Genomic DNA, 25,089 nt, shown 5'->3' with positions numbered 1-25,089 from the left:
CTTGGCCAACTCGATGTCACTCATGTCACCTTGCCAGCCTCTACTCCAGCGGTTCTCAACCTGTGGGTCGCGACCCCGTTGGGGGTCGACTGACGATTTGCCAGGGGTCGCCTAAGACCATCGGAAATATGGGAAGTATACTTGCGAGTCGAAGAATCGCGCTCCAATGGTTGACTCCACAAGCCAGCTGCAGGCTCTTCAAATCGCTAGCCGGATTCGGCTTCAGGCGCGATGAATTAAAAAAAGAGAGAAATCTTTGCTCCGATGTCTCCCTCTCAAGCCAGCTGCAATCACTCCCAATCGCTAGCCTAATCTGGCTTCAGGCGCCATAAACTTAATAGGGGAGGAGTCTCCGCTTTAATGCCTCCGTCCTCAAGGCAATCGCAAGCAGTTCAGATCGCTAGCCAATACGGCTTCAGGCACAATAAATTCAAAACGAAAATAATTTTACGGTTGGGGTCGCCACATCGTGGGGAATTGTATTAAAGGGGTCGCAGCACTATGAAGGTTGAGAACCACTGCTCTACTTGCTACTCCTCGCCTCCCGCCTGGGCTCCTTAGGGTCCCAATGGGAAACTGTTGTTGGAGCCCAGTACGAGAAGCCACCACGAGAAAAGAGTTGGCAAAACAGCTCAGTTCAAATTGGATCTGACCAAGAAGGAGGCTCAGCAGAAGCACCTCACTGAGGACTAGGAGCATAGGCTTTCTAAACAGAGGGAAGACCTGTGGGAGTGCAAGGCCAGGTCCCGGCACCTGGAGGCTCAGCGGGCTGAGATGGTCAGCCAGTTCCAGGCCATGAGGCAGCCCCACTGGAACGAGGCCCTCCGGTTCTTCGCCACCAGCGGCTCTTCCCCCCAGTCTTCTCCCAAAGCCCCCCACCAGGAGGCTGAAGCAGAGCCCGAGTCGGAATTTCTGCCCCCCTCCGACCCTCACAAAAAGACCCTGAAGGGGGAGACTCTCTGCAGCAACACAACCGTTCATTGCACGTATCTGTCCCAGGGACCGTAGTTTGAGGACCCCTGATTTAGTGCAATATATAAGATGCCAATAATTTTTCTGCGGACCGCCAAAATTTTCTCATGGATCACCAGTTGGTGACCACTGATTTGGATCGTGACTTCTCCAGCTCTCCCACCGCTCACCGGACAAGTTGAGGGATGAGAGAAGGTCCGCCAGGTGCAAGATCTGCCGAGGGGCGAGCAACAGGTGCAGCGATCCAATCTTCCCATCTAACTCCAGCTGCAAGTGGAAAGAACCACGTTCCACATTAAAAAAGAAGCAGTTCCCTCCCCATTTCGGGAGAGGAAAGGGCGAAATCCAGGCATTTGGCTCTCTGCCCCCCTGGACCCTATAGCCTAATCCCCATAAGTAAGACCCATCTTGACCAGGACGCTAAACCGAGCATGCGTTCAGGAGTAAAACCAACAGATTCTGCATTCTTTCACGATTAAAAAACATAGAATGTAGAATAATAATAAGGGTTGGAAGGGACCTCGGAGGTCCTCTAGTCCAGCACTCCCCAACCTTGTCAACTTTAAGACTTGTGGACTTCAACTCCCAGAATTCCTCAGCCAGCAAAGCTTTGCTGCGGACTTCAACTTTAAGACATGTGGACTTCAACTCCCAGAATTGCTCGGCCAGCAAAGCTTTGCCGTGGGCTTCAACTTTAAGACATGTGGACTTCAACTCCCAGAATTCCTCAGCCAGCAAAGCTTTGCCGTGGGCTTCAACTTTAAGACATGTGGACTTCAACTCCCAGAATCCTTCACCCGGCAAAGCAGGGGTCTCCAAGCTTGGCAAAGCTGGCTGAGGAATTCTGGGAGTTGAAGTCCGCCAGGCTTAAAGTTGCCAAGGTTGGAGACCCCTGGTATAGAGAACATTTCAGACAAGAAAAGCATTCCTACGTCTCTTTCTTGACCTGAGTTACCGAGAAGGGTTAAAATCAATCTGGAAAGTTTCTCTCCCTCCGTCTTATACTGAATAGCATCAATCTGGTGTTAAGTTTGAGCTTTTTTCTCATTTTTTCCTTCCATTTTTGAACTCTTTCTCCTTAATAGCTCTTTCATGTTTTCTCTAAGGGCAGCTCCAAAATTGCGTTGAACCATCCTTGCCCTTAATGGCGGCTTGTTTGTGTGAGCTGCTATTTTATTCAACAACCCAGGTTTAAACAAAGGATGGCTTGTTGCAATGGGTGAACCTGTTCTGTCCCCCTCGCTTCAGTCCGAGCGATGACTTAATTAGCCAGCAACTATCAGCCTCTGGCAGCAAACTAGCGAGCGTCTGCCAAATGTTTCTGTTATCTCCCTTGATGCCGATGAGTCAACCAGGAACAAACAGTACTTCAGTTCTAGTTAAGCAGTTGATTTGCTTGCCACGAAGGGGTATAGCAGCCCTCGCTGCTTTTATATCCTGTGGGGTGTGGCTCCATGACTCAGCACTTCCTAGGCCTGCCCCACCCCTGCTTCTGCTGTTCCCACCTCTCCTGCCTACGGGTCCTAGGGTCCCGTAGGGACCCTAGGGTCCAGCCAACCTAGGGTCCAGCCAGGCCTGATTGCCATCAGCCGACTCTGGAGGTATGGCCTGGGGGGGGGAAGACTCAGGGGATGGAGGCCTCGTTATCTCCTCCACCTGGCCTGCCTCTGGCTCCTGAAGCTGAGCCAGGGAAGCCAGTGCTCCAGAGGTGCTGGAGGGGGCTGGTCCTGATGGCCCTTCCCCCTCACTTTCCGAGTCACTTTCTCGGGGTGGCGCAGACACAACAGAACCAGTCTAAACTGTACGATTTCACGATGCCTAAACTAGGGGTAAGCCAGTTCGATTTATACGAGGAAGACCTGGGGCCAAGTCCATACCCACCCAGGATCACTCTCGGTTTATAGATGGTACCACAAATCAGGGCCGCCTCTTAAATTCCAGTTAAACTGATTTACTGCTCATATCTATGGATAGCAATCTACTGAACTAATTGTCAACACTATTTTAATGCTGTATTTCCCAGAAAATAAGACTCAACTGGAAAATAAGACCTAGCATGATTTTTCAGGATGCTCGTATTATAAGCCCTACCCCCCGTCCCAAAATAAGCCCCAGTTAAGATTGTCAACCAGGCGGACGGATTTATTGTGGTATTTTCCCAAAAATAAGACCTAACTGGAAGATAAGACCTAATGCGTCTTTTGGAGCAAAAAATAATATAAAACCCAGTCTTATTATCAGGGGAAAACGGTAGATAAAGGTTTAAGACAGGGGTCTGCAAACTTGGCTCTTTTAAGACTTGTGGAGTTCAACTCCCAGAGTTCCTCAGCCAGCTTTGCCAAGAAAGGCCTTTGGCAGTTTGCCTAATTGGACCAAGGTTTGCGATAGGACTGAGGAATTTATGTTAGGAGGAATTTGCTTTAATTTGAGTTGAACAACGCTGGGAAGGAAGTAATTCTCAGCTGTTTGAATAAAGTTTGTTTTTTCAGGGACTGAGTTTCCTACTACCTACTTGGGCCTAGGTCACAACACCACCTTCGGATTTTATACCATTTTGTTTTTTTAACACTGGGGCACATCCACCACATGTGGTAGCATGTTCCTAATTTATGGTCGCATCTCCAAAATTTAGGTGACAGGTTGGGAGAACTTCGGGACTCATTCCTGGATTTCTTAACAGAAAGTCAGGCTAAAAGGTAACAGTCCACACAAACACGCTAGTTTTCGCATTCCCAATTTTCCTGGATGTATTCAACAAGCCAGGATTGAACCCAAATGACCTTAGCTCCAGGGAAGGCCTCGTTTTGCTTGAGCTTAATCCTCATCTCGGTGTATCCGGAGCAGCTTCCGATCTGAAGCAGAGGGCTGGGTCCGGCTTCTTCCCCGCCGGAATCGCACGGCTCAGCCTCCTGGGTAGAAAGGAAACCAAACTTCCCTAAAAATAATGCGGGGGGGGGGGATTTGCAGCACGGCAGCTGCCATCCCAAAAGGGACAGACTACGAGTGTGTCTGAGTGGAGGTACACAGTGTTTACTGGCTGGATGCCCTTCTTGTCGCCAATGAGGAGTTTTGTTCAGCAAATATAGCTGACCTCGAGCTACTCCTCCTGCTGTCACGGCTGCATCTCTCCTATCCAAGCTTCATGAGCCGACAGCCCGACATTGGCAACGGGGTGGGAGGGGAGACAGAAAGATTGGAGTGCGTCGCGGTCTCGGCTCGGTGCGCGAACTCTGCTCGCAACCAGACATCAGCAACGGGAGGTGGGAAAAAAGGCATTGGAATGCAAGGGTCCCATAGATCCCCATCGGGACGCTGCCATTCTGGTGGGGAGGGGGCCTGGATGAATTCCTCAGTTTATAGCCTTTTTCCTGGTGCCTACACACCACTGTACACGAATCCCTAGTGCTGCCGTGTAACGGGGTGAGCTCCCGTGACTTGTCCCAGCTTCTGCCAACCTAGCAGTTTCAAAAGCATGTAAAAATGCAAGTAGAAAAAATAGGGACCACCTTTGGTGGGAAGGGAAGAGCGTTCCGTGCGCCTTTGGCGTTGAGTCATGCCGGCCATATGACCACGGAGACGTCTTTGGACAGCGCTGGCTCTTCGGCTTTGAAACGGAGATGAGCACCGCCCCCTAGAGTCGGGAACGACTAGCACATATGTGCGAGGGGAACCTTTAACTTTTACCTTTATCTATCCTGTGCTTTGATTTACCTTCAGGGGGATGTAAGGCGGGGGGGGCATCTGTTTTGTCTCAGCTCCGGAGCCTCCATCAAGAGACACCTGAGAACAACTTATCGCCTTCTCAGCCTGCGATTCACACCGGCGGATTGGCTTGTCCAAGGGGAGGGGTTTCTAACCGCGTTAACCTAATGGAATTGCACGCGGGAATCCTCTGATCCTGCTTCCTTTGTCTTGCTATCACTTTCCTTTCAATAAAAGGTTCCTTTTGAAGTGCCCATTGTTTTTAAGAGTTCTGCTTTCTTGAGCGGAGAGGAGAGGAGAGGCAGGGCCTTACAGGGGGGTTGTCGCGGGCGGTAAAGGAAGGCAAGTGTGCCAACTTGAAGCCTGAGACAGATCCAACACCCCAAGGTCATCGGTTGGGAAAATCCGCCATTCCCAAAACAACACAAGTGTAAGCGATTGGCTTAGACCAGACATGTCAAACTCAAGACTTGTGGGCCACATCTGGTCCCCAGGACCGCTCTGGAAAACAGCGAGGGCCCAGCCAGGCGCTCCCCCCTCTGTGAGTTCGATCCTAGGTAGAGGCAGATATTTCTCTCTCTGGGCACGATGAGAATATGTCTGCTGAACAAAACTCCTCACTGGCGACAGGGAAAGGCATCCGGCCAGTAAACACTGTATAGCTCCATTCAGTGGTCCCAGACTCCACCCCGCAAGGGATTATGCGGTCATTAAATGAAGATGATTTATGACGAAACAATTCAGAAGCTTCATTTAGATTCCCACCCACCCCCACCCACCCATCCCCGCCCACATCCCTGCGATATGATTCTGGTGGTGTGCGCGAGTGGCAGGAACCAGGGCAAAGAGGAAATTTTCTCCTATGCTGTTTGCACACGAAAATGTTAGAAATTGGCTTTTTTTACTTCTGCACCCCAGGCGGCATTTTCAGTAAAATGATACTCCAGGTAAAAAAAGAGGTCCCAGGAATGTCCTTTACCAGCTCAACCAGTGGGAGTGTGAACAGACTTTAAGGAAGGGATGAGGTGGGGGGGAGGGGAAGAGAGATGGAAGCCCAGCTGAGCCCTGTGAGAAGCTCCAGCCAGCCAAGGTCAACTATGGATCTGCAGAGCTGGGAAACGGAAACCCGTTTCCTAAACAATATATAAGCACCTAATTGGGATTTACAGATAACTTGGGGACGGGGAGAGAGGGAACTGTCCTTGTGTGTTGTTTGCATGGGAACCTGTCCTTTTGTGTTGTCTTGACAGTCACATCTACCCGACCCATCCGAGCGGGGAGGCACAGAATGCTGCGGGTCCCATCCCCGAGGGAGAGACACCTGGTGGGACCCAGAAGCAGGGTCTTCTCCGTGGAGGCTCCCTCTCCCTGGAACATCGTTCCCCCCAAATATTAGAACGGCCCCCATTCTAATACGCTACAGAGCACTGCACACCAGAACAACTAGACACAAGAACAGTTTCTTCCCGAAGGCCATCACTCTGCTAAACAAATAATTCCCTCAGCACTGTCAAACTATTGACTAAATCTGCACTACTATTAATCTTCTCATCGTTCCCATCACCAATCTCCTTCCACTTAGGACTGTATGACTGTAACTTTGTTGCTTGTATCCTTACAATTTATATTGGTATTGATCATTTTCTGATTGCTTATTTGTACCCTATGACTATCATAAAGCGTTGTACCTTAGGATTCTTGATTAACATTATCTTTTCTTTTAGGTACACAGAGAGCATCTACACCAAAGACAAATTCCTTGTGTGTCCAATCACACTTGGCCAATAAAAAATTCTATTCTATTCTGTTCTGTTCTATCTTTCTTTCTCTTTCTTTCTTTCTTTCTTTCTTTCTTCTATCATCTATCCATCTATCTGTCAGTCTGTCTATCTTTCTTCTATCATTTATCTATATCTATCTATCTATAATATCTATCTATCTATCAATCAATCAATCTATCTATCTAATTGCTTATTTGTACCCTATGACTATCATTAAATATTGTATTTTATGATTCTTGATGAACGTATCTTTTCTTTTATGTACACTGAGAGCATATGCACCAAAGACAAATTCCTTGTATGTCCAATCACACTTGGCCAATAAAAAATTCCATTCTATTCTATTCTATTCTATTCTATTCTATTCTATTCTATTCTATTCTACTGTATATATTATTCTATTCTATTCTATTCTATTCTATTCTATTCTATTCTATTCTATTCTATTCTATTCCATACCTTGATGAAGGTATCTTTTCTTTTATGTACACTGAGAGCATCTGCACCAAGACAAATTCCTTGTGTGTCCAATCACACTTGGCCTATAAAAAATTCCATTCTATTCTATTCTATTCTATTCTATTCTATTCTATCTTTTTCTTTCTTTTTCTTCTATCATCTATCTATCTATCTATCTATCTATCTATCTATCTTATCTATCTATATCTTTCTTCTATCTATCATTTATCTATATCTATATCTACAATATCTATCTATCTACTACAGTATCTATCTATCTATCTATCTATCTATCTATCTATCTATCTATCTATCTATCTATCTATCTATCTATCTATCTATCTATCTATCTATCTATCTATCTATCTATCTATCTGATTGCTTATTTGTACCCTATGACTATCATTAAGTGTTGTACCTTATGATTCTTGATGAAGGTATCTTTTCTTTTATGTACACTAAGAGCGTATGCACCAAGACAAATTCCTTGTGTGTCCAATCACACTTGGCCAATAAAAAATTCTATTTCTATTTCTATTATTTCCGGAGGGTGCTGAAGACCTGGTTCTGCCAACGGGCGTGGGGGACCCAGAGTGGGAGGGAGCCCATTCAATGGTTCATGCGATGTGCTGTCGCCGGGGCAGGGAAGGGGTGAGGTGTATGATTTTATGATATTGTGCTATATTTTTTTTTATTTGAATTTATATCCCGCCCTTCTCCGAAGACTCAGGGCAGCTTACACTATGTCAAGCAATAGTCTTCATCCATTTGTATATTATATATAAAGTCAACTTATTGCCCCCAACAATCTGGGTCCTCATTTTACCTACCTTATAAAGGATGGAAGGCTGAGTCAACCTTGGGCCTGGTGGGACTCGAACCTGCAGTAATTGTAATTGCAGGCAGCTGTGTTAATAACAGACTGCATTAGCCTGTTGAGCCCCAGCAAGGCCCTTATTAATATTAAATTAATATTAATTTATTTGATTCTTTTGGTTCGTTTTTATTGTTTTAAATGTGGTCTTCTCTTCTGTAAGCCGCCTTGAGTCACCATAGGCGAATGGGCAGCAATATAAATTCAGTAAATAAATGAATAAATAAGACTTCCGAGTGCGTTTACGCTACTTCTGCAACCACTTAAAAGCTTCCGTAAAGTCTACTCTTGGCAAAGAACAAACGGCCGGGAATCTTTCTTTGCTAGGTGACCGAGTGGGACGGTTGGCACCCACCCCCGAGACGGGAGGAGGATCTCCTACAAGGCCATACCTTCGGGCCCTGGGCACTGCCCTCACCAAATTCCTCATAGTATAGCAAGAGGCCGCTCAGCTGGAGGATTTTTTGCACAAACGGAGGAGGCTGATGGATGTCCACAGCTAGCGCCTGACCGGGGTCCCGCACCACTTCGTCGCAGTAGTCCAACCTGTGAAGAGAGGAACGGGACACTCAGAACAAGACCCCGGGCCATTTCCCACCGTGCTAACTCAAGGCATCAGTGCTTTGGGTCAGGCCTAGGAGCGGTGCGGTGGCCTAGAGGTGGAGCTCTCGCCTCACAGTCAGGAGGCTGTGAGTTCGACCCTAGGTAGAGGCAGATATTTTTCTCTCTCTGGGCACGTTGGGAATATATCTGCTGAACAAAACTCCGCACTGGCAACAGGAAGGGCATCCGGCCAGTAAAACGCTCTGCTAGCTCCGTTCAGTTGCCCAGACTCCACCCCGCAAGGGATTATGAGGTCATTAAAATGAGGATGAGGATGATGAAAACAATTCAGTGGCTTCATTTAGATTCCCGACACCCCGCCCCGCCCCGCGCCCCCACGATATGGTTCTAGCGGAGTGCGCGAGTGGGACCACTTGTAGTTGGCAGAGTTAAATCAGCAACCCTGAATTCTAACCACGGCTCTTAATATTTGGTAGTGTTTAGCCCACTCTTTGGTGCGCTTTAATCCCCACTGCCTTTTTCAGTTAACCCCTGCCCCCATTGTAGCTCCACAGCAGCGGTTCTCAACCTGTGGGTCGCGACCCCGCTGGGGGTCGAATGACGATTTGCCAGGGGTTGCCTAAGACCATCGGAAATATGGGGAGTATACTTGCGAGTCGAAGAATCGCGCTCCAATGGTTGACTCCACAAGCCAGCTGCAGGCTCTTCAAATCGCTAGCCGAATTCGGCTTCAGGCACGATGAATTAAAAAAGAGAGAAATCTTTGCTCTGATGTCTCCCTCTCAAGCCAGCTGCAATCACTCCCAATCGCGAGCCTAATCTGGCTTCAGGCGCCATAAACTTAATAGGGGAGGAGTCTCCGCTTTAATGCCTCCGTCCTCAAGGCAATCGCAAGCAGTTCAGATCGCTAGCCAAGACGGCTTCAGGCGCGATAAATTCAAAACGAAAATAATTTTACGGTTGGGGTCGCCACATCGTGGGGAACTGTGTTAAAGGGGTTGCAGCACTATAAAGGTTGAGAACCACTGCTCTACAGGTAGCCAAGGTGTGATTTTTCCTCCCAATGGCGCCCTCCAGATCAAGGGTCTCCAACCTTAGTAACTTTAAGGTTTGTGGACTTTAACTCCCAGAGTTCCTCAGCCAGCAAAGCTGGCTGAGGAACTATGGGAGTTGAAGTCCACAAGCCTTAAAGTTACTAAGATTGGAGACCCTTGCTCCAGATGGTTTGAGGTGCCCGTTTCCCAGACATCCTCCAGCCAACGTGGCTCCTAGAAGTGCCCCTTCCTTCTTATGCCATGACTTTCTTGATAGAATTGGGGGGGGGGGAGGAGAAACTCAGGCACCCCACCGACCAAAAGCTGACCTTTTGATGTGAATTTCCAGGGCTACACCTGGTGCCTCCCCGCTTCTGGGCGTGTGTTCCACGCGTATCACCGTGTCGACAAAAGTCACTTCGATCCGTCTCAGAACTGGGAGAGAAAAAAAAACAGAAGATGCCAAGAAGGATTCGGGCTGCGGAGCAGGGAAAGTCAACTTCTCTTCGCCCATGGAGACCCAAGACACCCCGTATCTGTGATTCGTTTAAGGACTGGTGTTCCTTGCGCCATACTTGGGTTTGTATTCTGGAGTGGCCACCAGCAGAGTGGGGAACTGGGCAGGGAGTTGGACTGGAAGATCTCCAGACGTCTATTCTACCCCTGGCCTTCTACCATCCCGTTGTTCTGATCTAGGCTTCCCAAGAGCATGAAGCAGACTCGTTGTCCCGAAAAAAAAAACCCTTTTTATTAAGTTACAGTGAATTTTTCTCATTTACACTCAGCAAAGTCTTTCAAGGGAGAAGTTACATGTCACAGACCTTATCTGGCTTGGGGAGTTGCCAAGCCGACATCTTCAAAACTTGGTAAGGAGTCTCGGAGAGTTACGAACCAATTAAGCGAACTAATTGCCTCCTGCAAACTCCACTCCCCTTTTGCTCCTCTTTTATTCCCTCTGGGAGGGGCCATTCATCGCCCACCTGTGGCTTTACTCCCGAGTCGACCCTTGTTCTTTAGCTGTTCCCTTCGTCTGGCAATTCTGCGCATGCGCACACTGGGAACAGGCTCCAGCTGTTCTCCTGCCCCACTGATGTCCGACTCCGAAGGCAGCTGATAACTGTCAGACGGCCATGGCCCCCTCTCTGCCTCCGACGCAGAGCCCTCAGACTCCAGCACTGGCCCAGGTTCCTCCCCAATCTCCTCACTGTCCGAATCTGGTGCTGGCCGCTTCCAGGCCACACCACCCATTTCATTCAAGGCCTTTGGTTGTTTGCCTAATTAGACCAAGGTTTGCGATAGGACTGAGGAATTTGTGTTGGGAGGAATTTGCTTTAATTTGAGTTGAACAACGCTGGGAATGAAGTAATTCTTCGAATAAAGTTTGTTTGTTTGTTTCACGGACTGAGTTTCCTACTACCTACTTGGGCCTGGGTCACAACAGTGTGCGCCTGGCCTTCCGCACATGTACTTTGCTTCCGTGCGTGCCTTCTGTGCATGCACCCGGACTCCAAAACCTGCCTAAATAGTATGGCATAGAACCGGGGCAGGTGGGCGAGCCTGGACGTCATCACGGATGCTCTGCGCATGTGCAGAAACACCACTCGCACGCTCTCGATAGCGAACCGGTAGCAAAGGTAAGTGAAACCCACTACTGATTTGAATGTGTGCCAATTAGTGAACATTCAAAGTGACAATGAAGTTATTGGCAAAGCCTCTTTATATGGTTGAAATGTTCCTTCCCGGTTTCTGCCGCCTGGGCTGAGATGCCAACAGACTGTTGTGACCCAGGCCCAAGTAGGTAGCAGGAAACTCAGTCCGTGAAAAAACAAACAAACTTTATTCGAACAGCTGAGAATTACTTCATTCCCAGCATCGTTCAACTCAAATTAAAGCAAATTCCTCCCAACACAAATTCCTCAGTCCTATCGCAAACCTTGGTCCAATGAGGCAAACTGCCAAAGGCCTTTCTTGGCAAAAGTTCAAAAGACACCGATACAAAATAAATGCAAGAAGACGAAGCTATCAATGTTGTTTTCCAGCAAAGAGCCCAAATGCCGTTGCTGGTCTTTTAAGCCTTATGGGAGGGGCCAGTCATCTCTTGGCCTTACTCCCGAGTCATCCTCTCTGCTTGAGCTGCTCTTGCCTTCTGGCAGCTCTTCTCATGCGTGCATTAGGAACAGGCTTCTCCTGTTCCTCTGCCTCACTACTGTCAGCCTCTGGAGGCTCCGGAGTCCGCACATCACTCCCCAATGGCCCTGGCCCTATCTCTGCCTCCGACGCAGAGCCCTCATCCGGGCCTTCCCCAGCCTCCAGGACTGGCCCATGTTCTTCCTCAGCCTCATCCCTGTCCGGCTCCGTTGCCAGCTCTGCAGGCTGCTGGCGGACCACAACACAGACTCACCCTCTGACTCTTGGCTGCTTCGGTCTCCTCCCCCTTCCACATCCCTTTCCCAGCCCCTCCCCATCTCTCCCACCTGCCCTTCCCATCTACCTGTTTCAATGGTTTGGGCAAACATCTCCAGGCCCTCCAGGGGCTGGCTGGCATCTGAAGGCTCCTCTGTCTGTTCCTTCAAGCACTCCTGAGCCAGCTGCATGGAGGTGGTCATGCATGAAGCCCAGCTTTGGGAGTCTGAGCCAGCATTACCTGGAGTGGGGGAGGAGGAAAAGGTCAGAAACGCAGGTAAGGAAGCAGAGAAAGGCAGCAGGATGCTTCCTTCCATCAGAGGCTCACTTAAATACGAGCCAGCCGTGTGCGGCAGCAGCCAAAAAAGCGAATACAATCCCTGTCCACTGTGTCTTTTCGTCCTCAGCTGCCGGCAATTCCAGCTCGTGGCTGGCTTCGTGCTCACACACTGTAGGAGGGAGGTTTCTTTGCTCAGTCTGTCCGGGCATGGTGCCAGGGCTGGGGGCTGGAGGCATGCCAGGCCGTTCCTCTTCACTATCAGTCTCTGGCTGAGATAGCAGGAGATGAGAGGGGCCCGGCTGCGGAGAGGGGGGCGGGCGAGGCACAACACTGCTATTCTATACTATTCTATAACCAGTGGGACAGAAGTTGCCTACAGAAGTTGTGGGAGATTCATCCCTGGAGGTTTTTAAGAAGAGACTGGACATCCACTTGTCTGAAATGGTTTGGGTCTCCTGCTTGAGCAGGAGGGTTGGACTAGAACAGGGATCTGCAACCTTGGTCCCTTTAAGACTTGTGGACTTCAACTCCCAGAGTTCCTCAGCCAGCTTTGCTTTGCCGGCTGAGGGACTCTGGGACTTGAAGTTCACAAGTCTTAAAGGGACCAAGGTTGCAGACCCCTGGACTAGAAGACCTCCAAGGTCCATTTCAGCTCTATTCTGATTGACTGATTTTGGGTCTAGCCAACTGGCCCCAATTGTTCCCCCTCTCGGGCTCCCACCTTGGCGATATTTGGGCCGGCAGGTGACCTGCAGCCCGCTGACTTCCACAGTGCAGTTCTCGGTGACTAAGGCAGACCAGGGGATGGTGACGGCAATGCTGTCGATGAAGCCATCCAGGATCTCCAATGGGGCGCCCACGGATTCCAGGAACTCATTCACGGACTGTAGAAGGGAAGACAAGGCAGTGGTAAACAGCGGAGAACCAGCCCAGAGGTCCAAAGCAAAACGTATCTAAGCAACGTATCCCGGATCAACCATTGCTGATCACGGGTCGCCGCTCACAGAGAGGGCCTCCTCCGGATACCGTCAGCTAAACAATGTCGGCTGGTGACCTTCAGGGGGAGGGCCTTCTCTGTGGGGGCTCCTACCCTCTGGAACGAGCTCCCTCTGGGGCTTCGTCAACTCCCCGATCTCAGGTCCTTCCGCCGCAAGCTGAAGACGTTGCTGTTCCGAAGAGCAGGACTAGCGTGAACGTAGTTTTAAATTGGGGTTTTTAAATCAGGGGTTTTAAACGGGGTTTTAAATTTGTATTTAAAAGTTTTAGGCCATCAATTGAATTGAATTTTCTATTCTTTTTTGCTGTTTTATATGTATTATATGTTTTCTGTTGTTTTGTTGACTGTGAACCGCCCTGAGTCCTTCCGGAGATGGGTGGTATACAAATATAATAAATAATAATAATAATAATAATAATAATAATAATAATTTAGCCTCTCGTCTTGACTACTGCAATGCACTCTATGTGGGGCTGCCCTTGAAGACTATCCAAAAGACTATCCAGTCGGTTCAAAACACGGCAACCCACATGGTTTTGTGCAAGCCTAAATTTGCACGTGTGTCCCTTCTTCTTGGGTGCGATTTGCTTCCGGGTTCAATTCAAGGTGCCGGTTATTACCAGTGGTGGGTTTCACATTATGCTACTACTGGTTCGCCGTGCGCGCGCACGCTTCCTTCGTGCGCATACGCGCCTGGTTCACACGCGCCCCTGCCTTCTCACATACACTTTGCTCGTGCGCCTTCCGCACATGTGCCCAACATCAAAAACGTGCCTAAATAGGATGTCATAGAACTGGAGCGGATGGGCAGGTCCACCGCGAAGAGTTAAATGAATCACTGCAGCTGTTAAGTTAGTCACATGGTTGTTAAGTGAAACAATGCAGCTGTTAAGTTAGTCACATGGTTGTTAAGTGAATCACTGCAGCTGTTAAGTTAGTCACATGGTTGTTAAGTGAAACATTGCAGCTGTTAAGTTAGTCACATGGTTGTTAAGTGAGTCACTGCAGCTGTTAAGTTAGTCACATGGTTGTTAAGTGAAACAATGCAGCTGTTAAGTTAGTCACATGGTTGTTAAGTGAGTCACTGCAGCTGTTAAGTTAGTCACATGGTTGTTAAGTGAGTCACTGCAGCTGTTAAGTTAGTCACATGGTTGTTAAGTGAGTCACTGCAGCTGTTAAGTTAGTCACATGGTTGTTAAGTGAAACAATGCAGCTGTTAAGTTAGTCACATGGTTGTTAAGTGAGTCACTGCAGCTGTTAAGTTAGTCACATGGTTGTTAAGTGAATCACTGCAGCTGTTAAGTTAGTCACATGGTTGTTAAGTGAAACATTGCAGTTAAGTTAGGCACATGGTTGCTAAATGGAACACTGCAGTTAAGTTAGTCACATGGTTGTTAAGTGAATCACTGCAGCTGTTAAGTTAGTCACATGGTTGTTAAGTGAAACACTGCAGTTAAATTAATCACATAGTTGCTAAGTGGAACACTGCAGTTAAGTTAGGCACATGGTTGTTAAGTGGAACACTGCAGTTAAGTTAGTCACATGGTTGTTAAGTGAAACACTGCAGTTAAATTAATCACATAGTTGCTAAGTGGAACGTTGCAGTTAAGTTTGGCACATGGTTGTTAAATGGAACACTGCAGTTAAGTTAGGCACATGGTTGTTAAGTGAAACACTGCAGTGATCACATGATCCCAGGACGTTGCGACCGTCAAAAATATATGCCAGTTGGCAAAGGCCTGAATTTTGATCACGCGACCATGGGGATTCTGCAATGGTCGTAAGTATGAAACACAGCCATAAGTCACCTTTTTAGTGCCGTGGTAACTTTGAACCGTCACTAAACAAATGGTTGTTAAGTCGAGCACTACCTGCACTGTAACCAAGCTAAGCTCACTGTGACTTGGCAACAGGAGGCGGCCTCAGGTAGAGAGAAAGCAACCATCGACCTGGTGAAAGGATGAAATGGACGCTCTTCAAAATTTAATATCGAAAGAAAAATTTAAAATTGAAATCTGTTGCGTCACGGAAACTTACTGAGTAGAAAAATCCAGCCTGCCAAAAAAATCTACAACAGGGAGGAAGGAAATGGGAGCATAAAGGGAAGATATAAGAGAGACAGGCACGTAGGCAAAAATTAGCCTTCCGAGTGGGAAATAGAAGAATACAAGAACACAAAAAACAGCTGCAAGAGGAAACGGCTAACCAGGGGAAACGAGCTGATTTTTTTTATTATTTGCATTTATATCCCGCCCTTCTCCGAAGACTCAGGGCGGCTTACACTGTGTCAAGCAATAGTCTTCATCCATTTGTATATTATATACAAAGTCAACTTATTGCCCCCAACAATCTGGTCCTCATTTTAGCTACCTTATAAAGGATGGAAGGCTGAGTCAACCTTGGGCTTGGTGGGACTTGAACCTGCAGTAATTGCAAGCAGCTGCTGTTAATAACAGACTGCATTAGCAGTCTGAGCCACAGAGGTCTATCTATCTATCTATCTATCTATCTATCTATCTATCTATCTATCTATCTATCTATCTATCTATCTATCTATCTATCTATCTATCTATCTATCTATCTACCTATCTACCTATCTACCTATCTACCTATCTACCTATCTACCTATCTATCTATCTATCATCTATCTATCTATCTATCTATCTCATCTATCTCTATCTTTTTTTTTTATTTGCATTTATATCCCGCCCTTCTCCGAAGACTCAGGGCGGCTTACATTGTGTTAAGCAATAGTCTTCATCCATTTGTATATTATATACAAAGTCAACAAAGTCAACTTTTATTGCCCCCAACAATCTGGGTCCTCATTTTACCTACCTTATAAAGGATGGAAGGCTGAGTCAACCTTGGGCCTGGTGGGATTTGAACTTGCAGTAATTGCAAGCAGCTGCTGTTAATAACAGACAGACTTAGTCTGCTGAGCCACCAAAGGCTCAGCAGACTAAGAATTGAATAAGAGGATAGCTAAAAATGATTTAGCAATAGCAACAGCGCTTAGACTTCTCTACCACTTCACGGGATCCCCCCCAACAAGCTGGGTCCTCATTTTACCGACCTCGGAAGGATGGAAGGTTGAGTCAACCTTGAGTTGATCAGGATCGCCCTGCTGGCAGTGGGCAGATTCAGCTTGCAATATTGCGTTCTTAACGAGTGTGTCACCATAGCTCTAAGATAGGCATGGATGGATGGATGGATGGGGATAGAGATAGATAGATAGATAGATAGATAGATAGATAGATAGATAGATAGATAGATAGATAGATAGATAGATAGATAGAATAGACAGACATAGTGATAGCAATAGCATTTAGCCTTACATACCACTTCGCAGTGCTTCCCAGCCCTCTCTAAGCAGTTTACAGGATCAGCCTCTTGCCCCCCCAACAATCTGGGTCCTCATTTTACCGACCTCGGAAGGACGGAAGGCTGAGTCAACCTTGAGCCAGTCAGGATCGAACCGCTGGCACTGCGCAGAATTAGCCTGCAATGCTGCATTCTAACCACTGCGCCACCACGGCTCTATTTAGTACAGGTAATCCTCAACTTATGACCGCAATTGAGCCCAAAGTGTATGTTGCCGGATGCACGCGTGGCAAACCGGCAGTAACACAATAAGAAACCCACCACTGACATACATACATTTGGGTTGGATCTTTGGAGAGAACCAAGCTATGTTAAGCTTCTCTCCCGGTTTGTTCCAATAAACGAAACAAGGCCTTATTGGCTGGTTATTGGCCAAGCCAACTCGTCTCTGGCGATTTGCCCAAAGCCGTCCAGCTGACTTTCATGCCTGAGATGGGACTAGAATTCAACATCTCGTAGTGATTAGCCCAAGAAATCAGAATATTTTGATTTCTTAATAATCAGAATTATTATTTCCAATAATTTCCAATAATCAGGCTGGTTATTGGCCAGGCGAGCTCGCCTCTTCGTCAACGAAGGAAAAGTAGCCAGAAAGCTCAAACTGCCCAAGGAGCTGCTGATCCAATTCTACAGAGGAATTATTGAGTCTGTCATCTGCTCCCTATAACTGTCTGGTTCGGTTCTGCAACCCAACAGACACAGACTTCAGAGGATCATTAGAACTGCAGAAAAAATAATTGCTACCAACCTGCCTTCCATTGAGGACCTGTATCCTGCACGAATCAAGAAGAGGGCCGTGAAAATATTTGCAGATCCCTCGCATCCTGGACATAAACTGTTTCAACTCCTACCCTCAAAATGACGCTATAGAGCACTGCACACCAGAACAACTAGACACAAGAACAGTTTTTTCCCCGAAAGGCCATCACTCTGCTAAACAAATAATTCCCTCAACACTGTCAAACTATTTACTGAATCTGCACTACTATTAATCTTCTCATAGTTCCCATCACCAATCTCTTTCCACTTATGACTGTATGACTGTAACTTTGTTGCTGGCAATCCTTATGATTTATATTGATATATTGACCATCATTTGTGTTGTAAATGTTGTACCTTGAGGAACGTATCTTTTCTTTTATGTACACTGAGAGCATATGCACTAAGACAAATTCCTTGTGTGTCCAATCACACTTGGCCAATAAAAAAATTCTATTCTATTCTATCACGCCTGGAAGGCCACAAATATAAATCAAGCCAAGACGCAAAGACCCAATTTTTTCAGCTGGCACTTCCATTCGTTGGGAAATCGGCTTTTGCTCCCACAGCCAGGGCGACGCTCGGCTGGGCTGGAGGGCAGGGAGATCAATGACTCCTGTTTTTGCAAAGCTAGGCGGCCAGACAACAGCCGTGTGACGCGGACCGAGAGCACATGAGTCAATTCTACAAAAACAAACGCCCCACATTCCTCTCCAGACACTTGAGACTTCCTGGAGGCCTTGCTCCATCCCATGCTTGGTTTGCTCTTGCTCAAGGAGGCCGGACGCCCGTTCATCGCTTAGATTTCGATCTCGGCCTTCTTATTTAGCAAGTGACTCGAGGCAGTGAACCAATCTGATGATCTGTTTGTATCATAGCCTCTTATTTTCCCCACCATAACAATCCTCCGAGGTGGGTTGGACTGAGAGGAGGACTGGCCCAAAATCACTCAGGTGGATTTCATGTCTAAGGCAGGACTAGAATTCACTGTCACCTGGTGATTGGCCCAAAGTCACCCATCTGACTTTCATGCCTAAGGCAGGACTAGAATTCACTGTCACCTGGTGATTGGCCCAAAGTCACCCATCTGACTTTCATGCCTAAGGCAGGACTAGAACTCACTGTCACCTGGTGATTGGCCCAAAGTCACCCATCTGACTTTCATACCTAAGGCAGGACTAGAACTCACTGTCACCTGGTGATTGGCCCAAAGTCACCCATCTGACTTTCATACCTAAGGCAGGACTAGAACTCACTGTCACCTGGTGATTGGCCCAAAGTCACCCATCTGACTTTCATGCCTAAGGCAGGACTAGAATTCACTGTCACCTGGTGATTGGCCCAAAGTCACCCATCTGACTTTCATGCCTAAGGCAGGACTAGAACTCACTGTCACCTGGTGATTGGCCCAAAGTCACCCATCTGACTTTCATACCTAAGGCAGGACTAGAACTCATTGTCACCTGGTGATTGGCCCAAAGTCATCCAGTTGACTTTCATGCCTAAGGCAGGACTAGAACTCACTGTCACCTGGTGACTGTTCCAAAGTCATCAAGCTGATTTTCATGCCTCAGGTGAAACTAGAACTCACAATCTCTTGATTAGCCCAAAATCATCTAGTTCCCGTCCCCCTCCCCATTGTGCCTAAGGGGGGACTAGAACTCACTGGCTCCTAGTTTCTAGGCCAGCCCCTTCATCAGCACACCCAACTGTTCTCGGTTTAATCCATATGGTCTGGCAATGCAACAAGGAACCCCCTCAGCTCCTGAGCTAGACACATGTTGGCTTCACACATGACCCACACCTGTAACACACAGTGACCTGTTGTGACTCGTCCTCCCTCCTCTCCTCAGCCGGGCCCCTCCCGTCTCCAACCGGGCCTTTTATCAGACTCTGAGTCTGATAATGAAGATGAATGGCCTGTCATGCCTCCAGCCCCCGGCCCTGGCCCCATGCCCGGAGAGGATTCCAGGAACGGGAAGACAAGCCTGATAAACCTCACTCATACAGCGTGTGTTCCTTTGGCTCAGCCGTCAGAGCAGGAAGCCAGCCAGGTATTAGAATTGCTCGGGCCTACTCCTTCTGACCCCTCCCTTTCCCAGACAGCAGATCCAGCTGAAGACAATTCAAAGTGGGAGGATCCTCGCTTCCGGAGATCTGAGAGGCGACGATAAATGCTGAGTCATGGAGCCACACCCCACAGCCTATATAAAGGACCCGCTTTTGGCATTCCAACCTTGAGTCAAGCAAAGTCTTATCGAGTTGGCTGATACCGGACCCTATCGCTGAAGTCACAACTTGGACTCCTGCCTGCCCTGATAAACCTCGAAGGAACTTGGCAAGCTGCAGAGGCTTCGTTGCCAAGTTGGTCACGGACTTCCTTGACTCGTTCGTCGGAGTGGGGGGTGGGACACAACAGTGACCATTCAAGTTACAACAGCACTGAAAAAAAGTGACTTAGGTCCTGTCCTCACACGTACGACCACGGCAGCGTTCTCATGATCACATGATAAAATTTTGGAAGCTTAGCATGTATTTATTATTATTATTTGTTCAATGTATTTGCCGCCTATCCGACCTTCTATGGTTTATGATGGTTGCAGCATCACGTGAACGCCGTTTGTGATCTTCTCAGCCAACTTCTGACAAACAAATCAAGGGGTGGAAACCAGATCTGCTTAATGACGACCTCATTCACTTAACAACCATGGCAGCAAAAGCCGTAAGATAGGGCTCGCTTAATGACCACCTTGCTTAGCAACGAAGCTCCAGTCCCAATTGTGATCGTAAGGCAAAGACTACAGGTAGTTCTTGACTTACAACTGCCCGGTTAGTGACCGTTCAAGGTTACCTAGAGAAAAAATGACTTATGACCGTTTGTCGCATTTCCAATCGTTGCAGCTTCCATATGATCAAAATTTGGAGGCTTGGCAACTGGCATGTAATGGTTGCAATGTCCCAGGATCACATGATTCCCTTTTGCGATCTTCTGACAAGCAAAGTCAATGGGGAAGCAGGATTCACTTAACAACCGTGTAACTAACTTAGCAATTGTAGTGATCCGCTTAACGACTCTGCCAAGAAAAATCGCAAAATGAGGCAAACTCACTTAACTAAGGTTTCACTTAGCAAGCATAAATGTTGGACTGAATTGTGGTCATAACTCAAGGACTATCTGTATGTGTGTGAATGTCCAGAATATATACACATTCACACACACATTGGACAGCCACTTGTCTGAAATGATATAGACTATATAGACTAAGTCTCCTGCTCAAGCAGGAGGTTGCACTAGTAGACCTTCAAGGTTCCCTCCAACTCTGTTATTTTATTTTCTAAATACCGGTATGTACAGACAAGCATCTATAAATATCTATAAAAATATGTTGATATTTATATATTTATAAAGATATTTTATAGCTTTCCATGTATACATTTTTACTTACGTATTTGTAAGCTGCATATATACATATATAAGGCTATGTTATCCTATATTTATTTGAATCCTGCCTTTATTATTTTTACAAATAAGGTGGCGAGCATATCCAATGCGCCTTCCTCTTCCTATTTTGCTCACAACAACCACCTTGTGAGCTGGGATGAGAAAAAAGGACCTACCCAAAGTCACCCAAGCTGGCTTTTGTGGCTAAGACGGGACTAAAATTCACCATCTTCCGTTTTCTGGTATATGGTAAACAGTATACAGTATGTGTTTATATGTACAAATGTATATACCAGAACACACAATTATATGTTAAACATATAGGATAATATGAAAAAAAAAGCACAACAAAGAATGTTCTTCCTGCGCCAACTCAGAAAGCTCAAACTGCCCAAGGAGCTGCTGATTCAGTTCTACAGAGGAATTATTGAGTCTGTCATCTGCACCTCTAGAACTGTCTGGTTCGGTTCTGCAACTCAACAAGAAAGACACAGACTTCAGAGGATAATTAGAACTGCAGAAAAAACAATGGCTACCAACCTGCCTTCCATGGAGGACCTGTACACTGCACGAGTCAAAAAGAGGGCTGTGAAAATATTTACAGACCCCTCACATCCTGGACATAAACTGTTTCAATTTCTACCCTCAAAACGACGCTATAGAACACAGCACACCAGAACAGCTAGACACAAGAACAATTTTTTTCCCTCTCTGCTAAACAACTAACTCCCAGAACACTGTCTATTTACTAAGTCTGTATTAATATTCTTCTTCTCATCCTTTCTAGTACCTATCTCTTCCCACTTCTGGCTATAACCATGTTGTTTGTAGCTTTACAATTTACCAGTATATTGTTTTATTGTTTCCTAGTATAATTTGATTGCTTATTAGTTCCTATGACTATCACTGAGTGTTGTATCTTATGATTCTTGATGAATGTATTTTGTCTTTTTATGTACATTGAGAGCATATGCACCAAAGACAAATTCCTTGTGTGTCCAATCACACGTGGCCAATAAAGAATTCTATCTGTTCTATTTATCTATATAGAATAATACATGTATATTAATAGATTTTTGATAGATGGATGGATGGATGGATGGATGGATGGATGGATGGATGGAGAGAGAGAGAGATAATTGGCAGATAGATAGATAGATAGATAGATAGATAGATAGATAGATAGATAGATAGATAGATAGAATTGGCAGATAGACAGATGATAGATAGATGAGGATAGATGATAGACAGACAGATAGATATAATTGGAAGATAGATATAATTGGCAGATAGATTAGATAGATAGATAGATAGATAGATAGATAGATAGATAGATAGATAGATAGATAGATAGATAGATAGAATTGGCAGATAGACAGATGATGATAGATGATAGATGATAGACAGACAGATAGATATAATTGGAAGATAGATATAATTGGCAGATAGATTAGATAGATAGATAGATAGATAGATAGATAGATAGATAGATAGATAGATAGATAGATAGATAAAGAACTGGCAGATAGATGATGATAGATAATAGACAGATATAATTGGAAAATAGATGATGATAGATGATAGATAAATAGATAGATATAATTGGCAGATAGATAATATAGATAGATAGATATAATTGGCAGATGATGATAGATGATAGATAGATAGATATAATTGGCAGATGGATGATGATAGATAGATAGATAGATAGATAGATAGATAGATAGATAGATAGATAGATAGAGTGTGTTTATACACATACAGACACCGCCCCAAATCTACAAATTTTGTATGTATATGTACCTCTAAGATAAAGTGATATACACACATGTACAAAACACGCAGATTTCTAGACACACCCTAAGGCCCAGCAGGGCTCTGTCTCTACAGGCAATGGATCGTATACTATAGTAGTTTCTCACCCTTAGCCAATGCCAAGCAGGTGGCACTTTAACTCCCAGAATCCCCCCCCCATATCTATGGGAATTCTGGGAGTTGTAGTCCACCCCTCTGAAAAGCGGCTTAAGGTTGAGAAACCTGGCTTATGGATCCATGTCCGTATCTATTCGGGGTGGGGGTGGAAAGCCCATCCCAATCCCCTCAGGGATGAGTTGGGACTACACTACCCATCATCCCAGCCCCTTTAGGCAGCTGCCTCTCTCTCTCTCAGAGGGAGGGAGGGGATTATGGGGTTTGTAATCCCAAGGACACTATAAGGGAGGGAGGGAGAGGAGGGGAAGGAGAGGAAAAGGAAGCTGCACCGGTGGGATTTCTGCCTGCCCAGGAAGCCAGCGAGGCCCCTTCTCGCCTCCTGTCGCGGAGAGGCCTCACCCAGACGTCGAGGTGGAGGCGGGTAAGGCGTCCGGCGCCCGCGTAGAGGTCGAGGCTGAGCTGCTCCAGGCCGAGCCGCTCCTCCAGGAAATGGCCCAGGTAATGCTGCAGCAGGTAGCGGCAGGCCCGCTTCTTGATCGAGCTCGACCACGGGAAGAACCAGCGGGACATGATGAGAGAGAGAGAGAGAGAAGCGGTGGCGGGCTGTGGTCGTCCTTCGGAGGTGGTCGTCCAACACCCTCCCCCCCGTGCCGCCACTCGCGGCACCTCGCCCGGCTACTCCGATCACGCGACTCCCCGGCTCCGCGCCCGGCTTCTTTTGCTCTCCAGGCCCGACTCGCTGGCCGACGGGCTCGCTCATTGGCCGCGCCTCTCCTTTCCTCTCCTTTGATTGGTCGCTCGGCGGGCCCTCGCGGGTGACGTTGAAAAAGGGGGCGGAGAGGAGCCGAGATGAAAACACGCCACCGGGGGCGGGGCGGGGCGTGAAAGTATTCTCCTCCCTTATTCTCCTCTTAAGAGAGAAATTACGCAAGAGTCACCCAACTCCTGCAGGAGAACGTGCTTCCGGGCTCGCTAATAGGAAACTCTTGAGTTTTGCTGACTCTAAAGCAGGGGTCTCCAACCTTGGCCACTTTAAGACTTGTGGACTTCAACTCCCAGAATTCCTCAGCCAGCTTTGCTGGCTGAGGGATTCTGGGAGTTGAAGTCCACAAGTCTTAAAGTGGCCAAGGTTGGAGACCCCTGCTCTAAAAGAGGGGGTGCTGGGAGAATCAGGGGTGCCATTTGGAAATGTTGACTTTCGTCCTTAAAGAGGTTCGAGCGTCGCTTCTTAAATACCCTGATCCTTCTTAGATTGAAACACTAATAACACAAGAGCAAACAATAGATTCAAACTTAATGTTAACCGCTTCAATCTTGATTGCAGAAAATATGACTTTTGTAACAAGAGTTGTCAACGCTTAGAACACACTACCTGACTCTGTGGTCTCTTCTCAAACTCCCAAAAGTTTTAACCAAAAACTGTCTACCATTGACCTCACCCCATTCCTAAGAGGACTATAAGGGGCGTGCATAAATGCACAAAAGTGCCTACCGTTCGTGTCCTATTGTTTTTCTTTCATTATATGTGCTTCTATATAATGTTGTGACAAAAATAAATAAATAAATAAAATAAAATAAATAAATAAATACCCGGCCTGCCAAAAGGCAGGATGAATAGAATAGAACTTCCGTCCTTGCATCCTTGCAAAATCTCCATTCCCATCCCACTCTTGAAGGAAGGATATTGCAAAATCTCCATTCCCATCCCACTCTTGAAGGAAGGCTATTACAAAATCTCCATTCCCACCCCGCTCCCGGCCAGATACAAGGGACCTCTAGGTAGCTGGGGGTAGGTGACTCCCCACAGAATGCAACCAAGCAGGGACGGGGGAGGGGGGCGGACTGGGCTGGGTAGAAGCACCAGAGAAGGATTGGAGGAATTGGATATATCTTGTCCAGTGAAGAGAAGGACTGAGGGTGACATGATAGCAGTCTTCCGATATTTGAGGGGCTGCCACAAAGAAGACGGGTGGGTGGGTGGAGGGTGTCAACCCAGAGGTGGGTTTCAACAGGTTCTGACCAGTTCTGGAGAGCCAGTAGCAGAAATTTTGAGTAGTTCGGAGAACTGGTAGTAAAAATTCTGACTGGCTTTGCCCCCATCTATTCTCTGCCTCCCGAGACCCAGCTGATCGGGAGGAAATGGGGATTTTGCAGTAACCTTCCCCTGGATTGGGGAGGGAATGGGGATTTTGCAGTAACCTTCCCATGCCATGCCCACCAAGCCACACCTAAAGAACCGGTAGTACAAAAAATTGAAAGCCACCACTGGTGTCAACCTCTTTTCCAAAGCACCAGAAGCCAGGGATAAGAAGCAACCTAGAACTAAGGAGAAACTTCCTGACAACGAGAACAATTAATCAGAGGAACAGCTTGCCACTGGAAATTGTGGCTGCTCCATCGTTATAATGATAAGGAAGTTTTTAGCGGGTTAAAATCCCTAGAAGGTGTGAAGAAGAGATTAGGTGGCCATTTGCCTGGAATGGTATGTGGTCTCCTGCTTGAGCAG

General features: G+C 46.8%; 1 protein-coding gene across 1 annotated transcript in view; it reads right to left on the bottom strand.

Moving 5' to 3' along the window:
* Window positions 1–23,380, bottom strand: part of ATG2A (autophagy related 2A) — a 113,016-nt gene extending 89,636 nt beyond the window's left edge. Inside the window, 7 exon segments of the mRNA XM_058160071.1 lie at window positions 1,143–1,239; window positions 3,753–3,881; window positions 8,181–8,334; window positions 9,716–9,821; window positions 11,878–12,030; window positions 12,791–12,953; window positions 22,983–23,380. Of these exon segments, the coding sequence (XP_058016054.1) occupies window positions 1,143–1,239; window positions 3,753–3,881; window positions 8,181–8,334; window positions 9,716–9,821; window positions 11,878–12,030; window positions 12,791–12,953; window positions 22,983–23,153 (973 nt within the window). The 5' untranslated portion in view covers window positions 23,154–23,380.
* Window positions 23,381–25,089: the final 1,709 nt, after the last annotated feature.

The sequence above is a fragment of the Ahaetulla prasina genome, chromosome 17, assembly GCF_028640845.1.
Source record: "Ahaetulla prasina isolate Xishuangbanna chromosome 17, ASM2864084v1, whole genome shotgun sequence".
In the NCBI taxonomy this organism is placed as follows: domain Eukaryota; kingdom Metazoa; phylum Chordata; class Lepidosauria; order Squamata; family Colubridae; genus Ahaetulla; species Ahaetulla prasina.
This window is presented reverse-complemented; position numbering and strand designations above follow the sequence as displayed.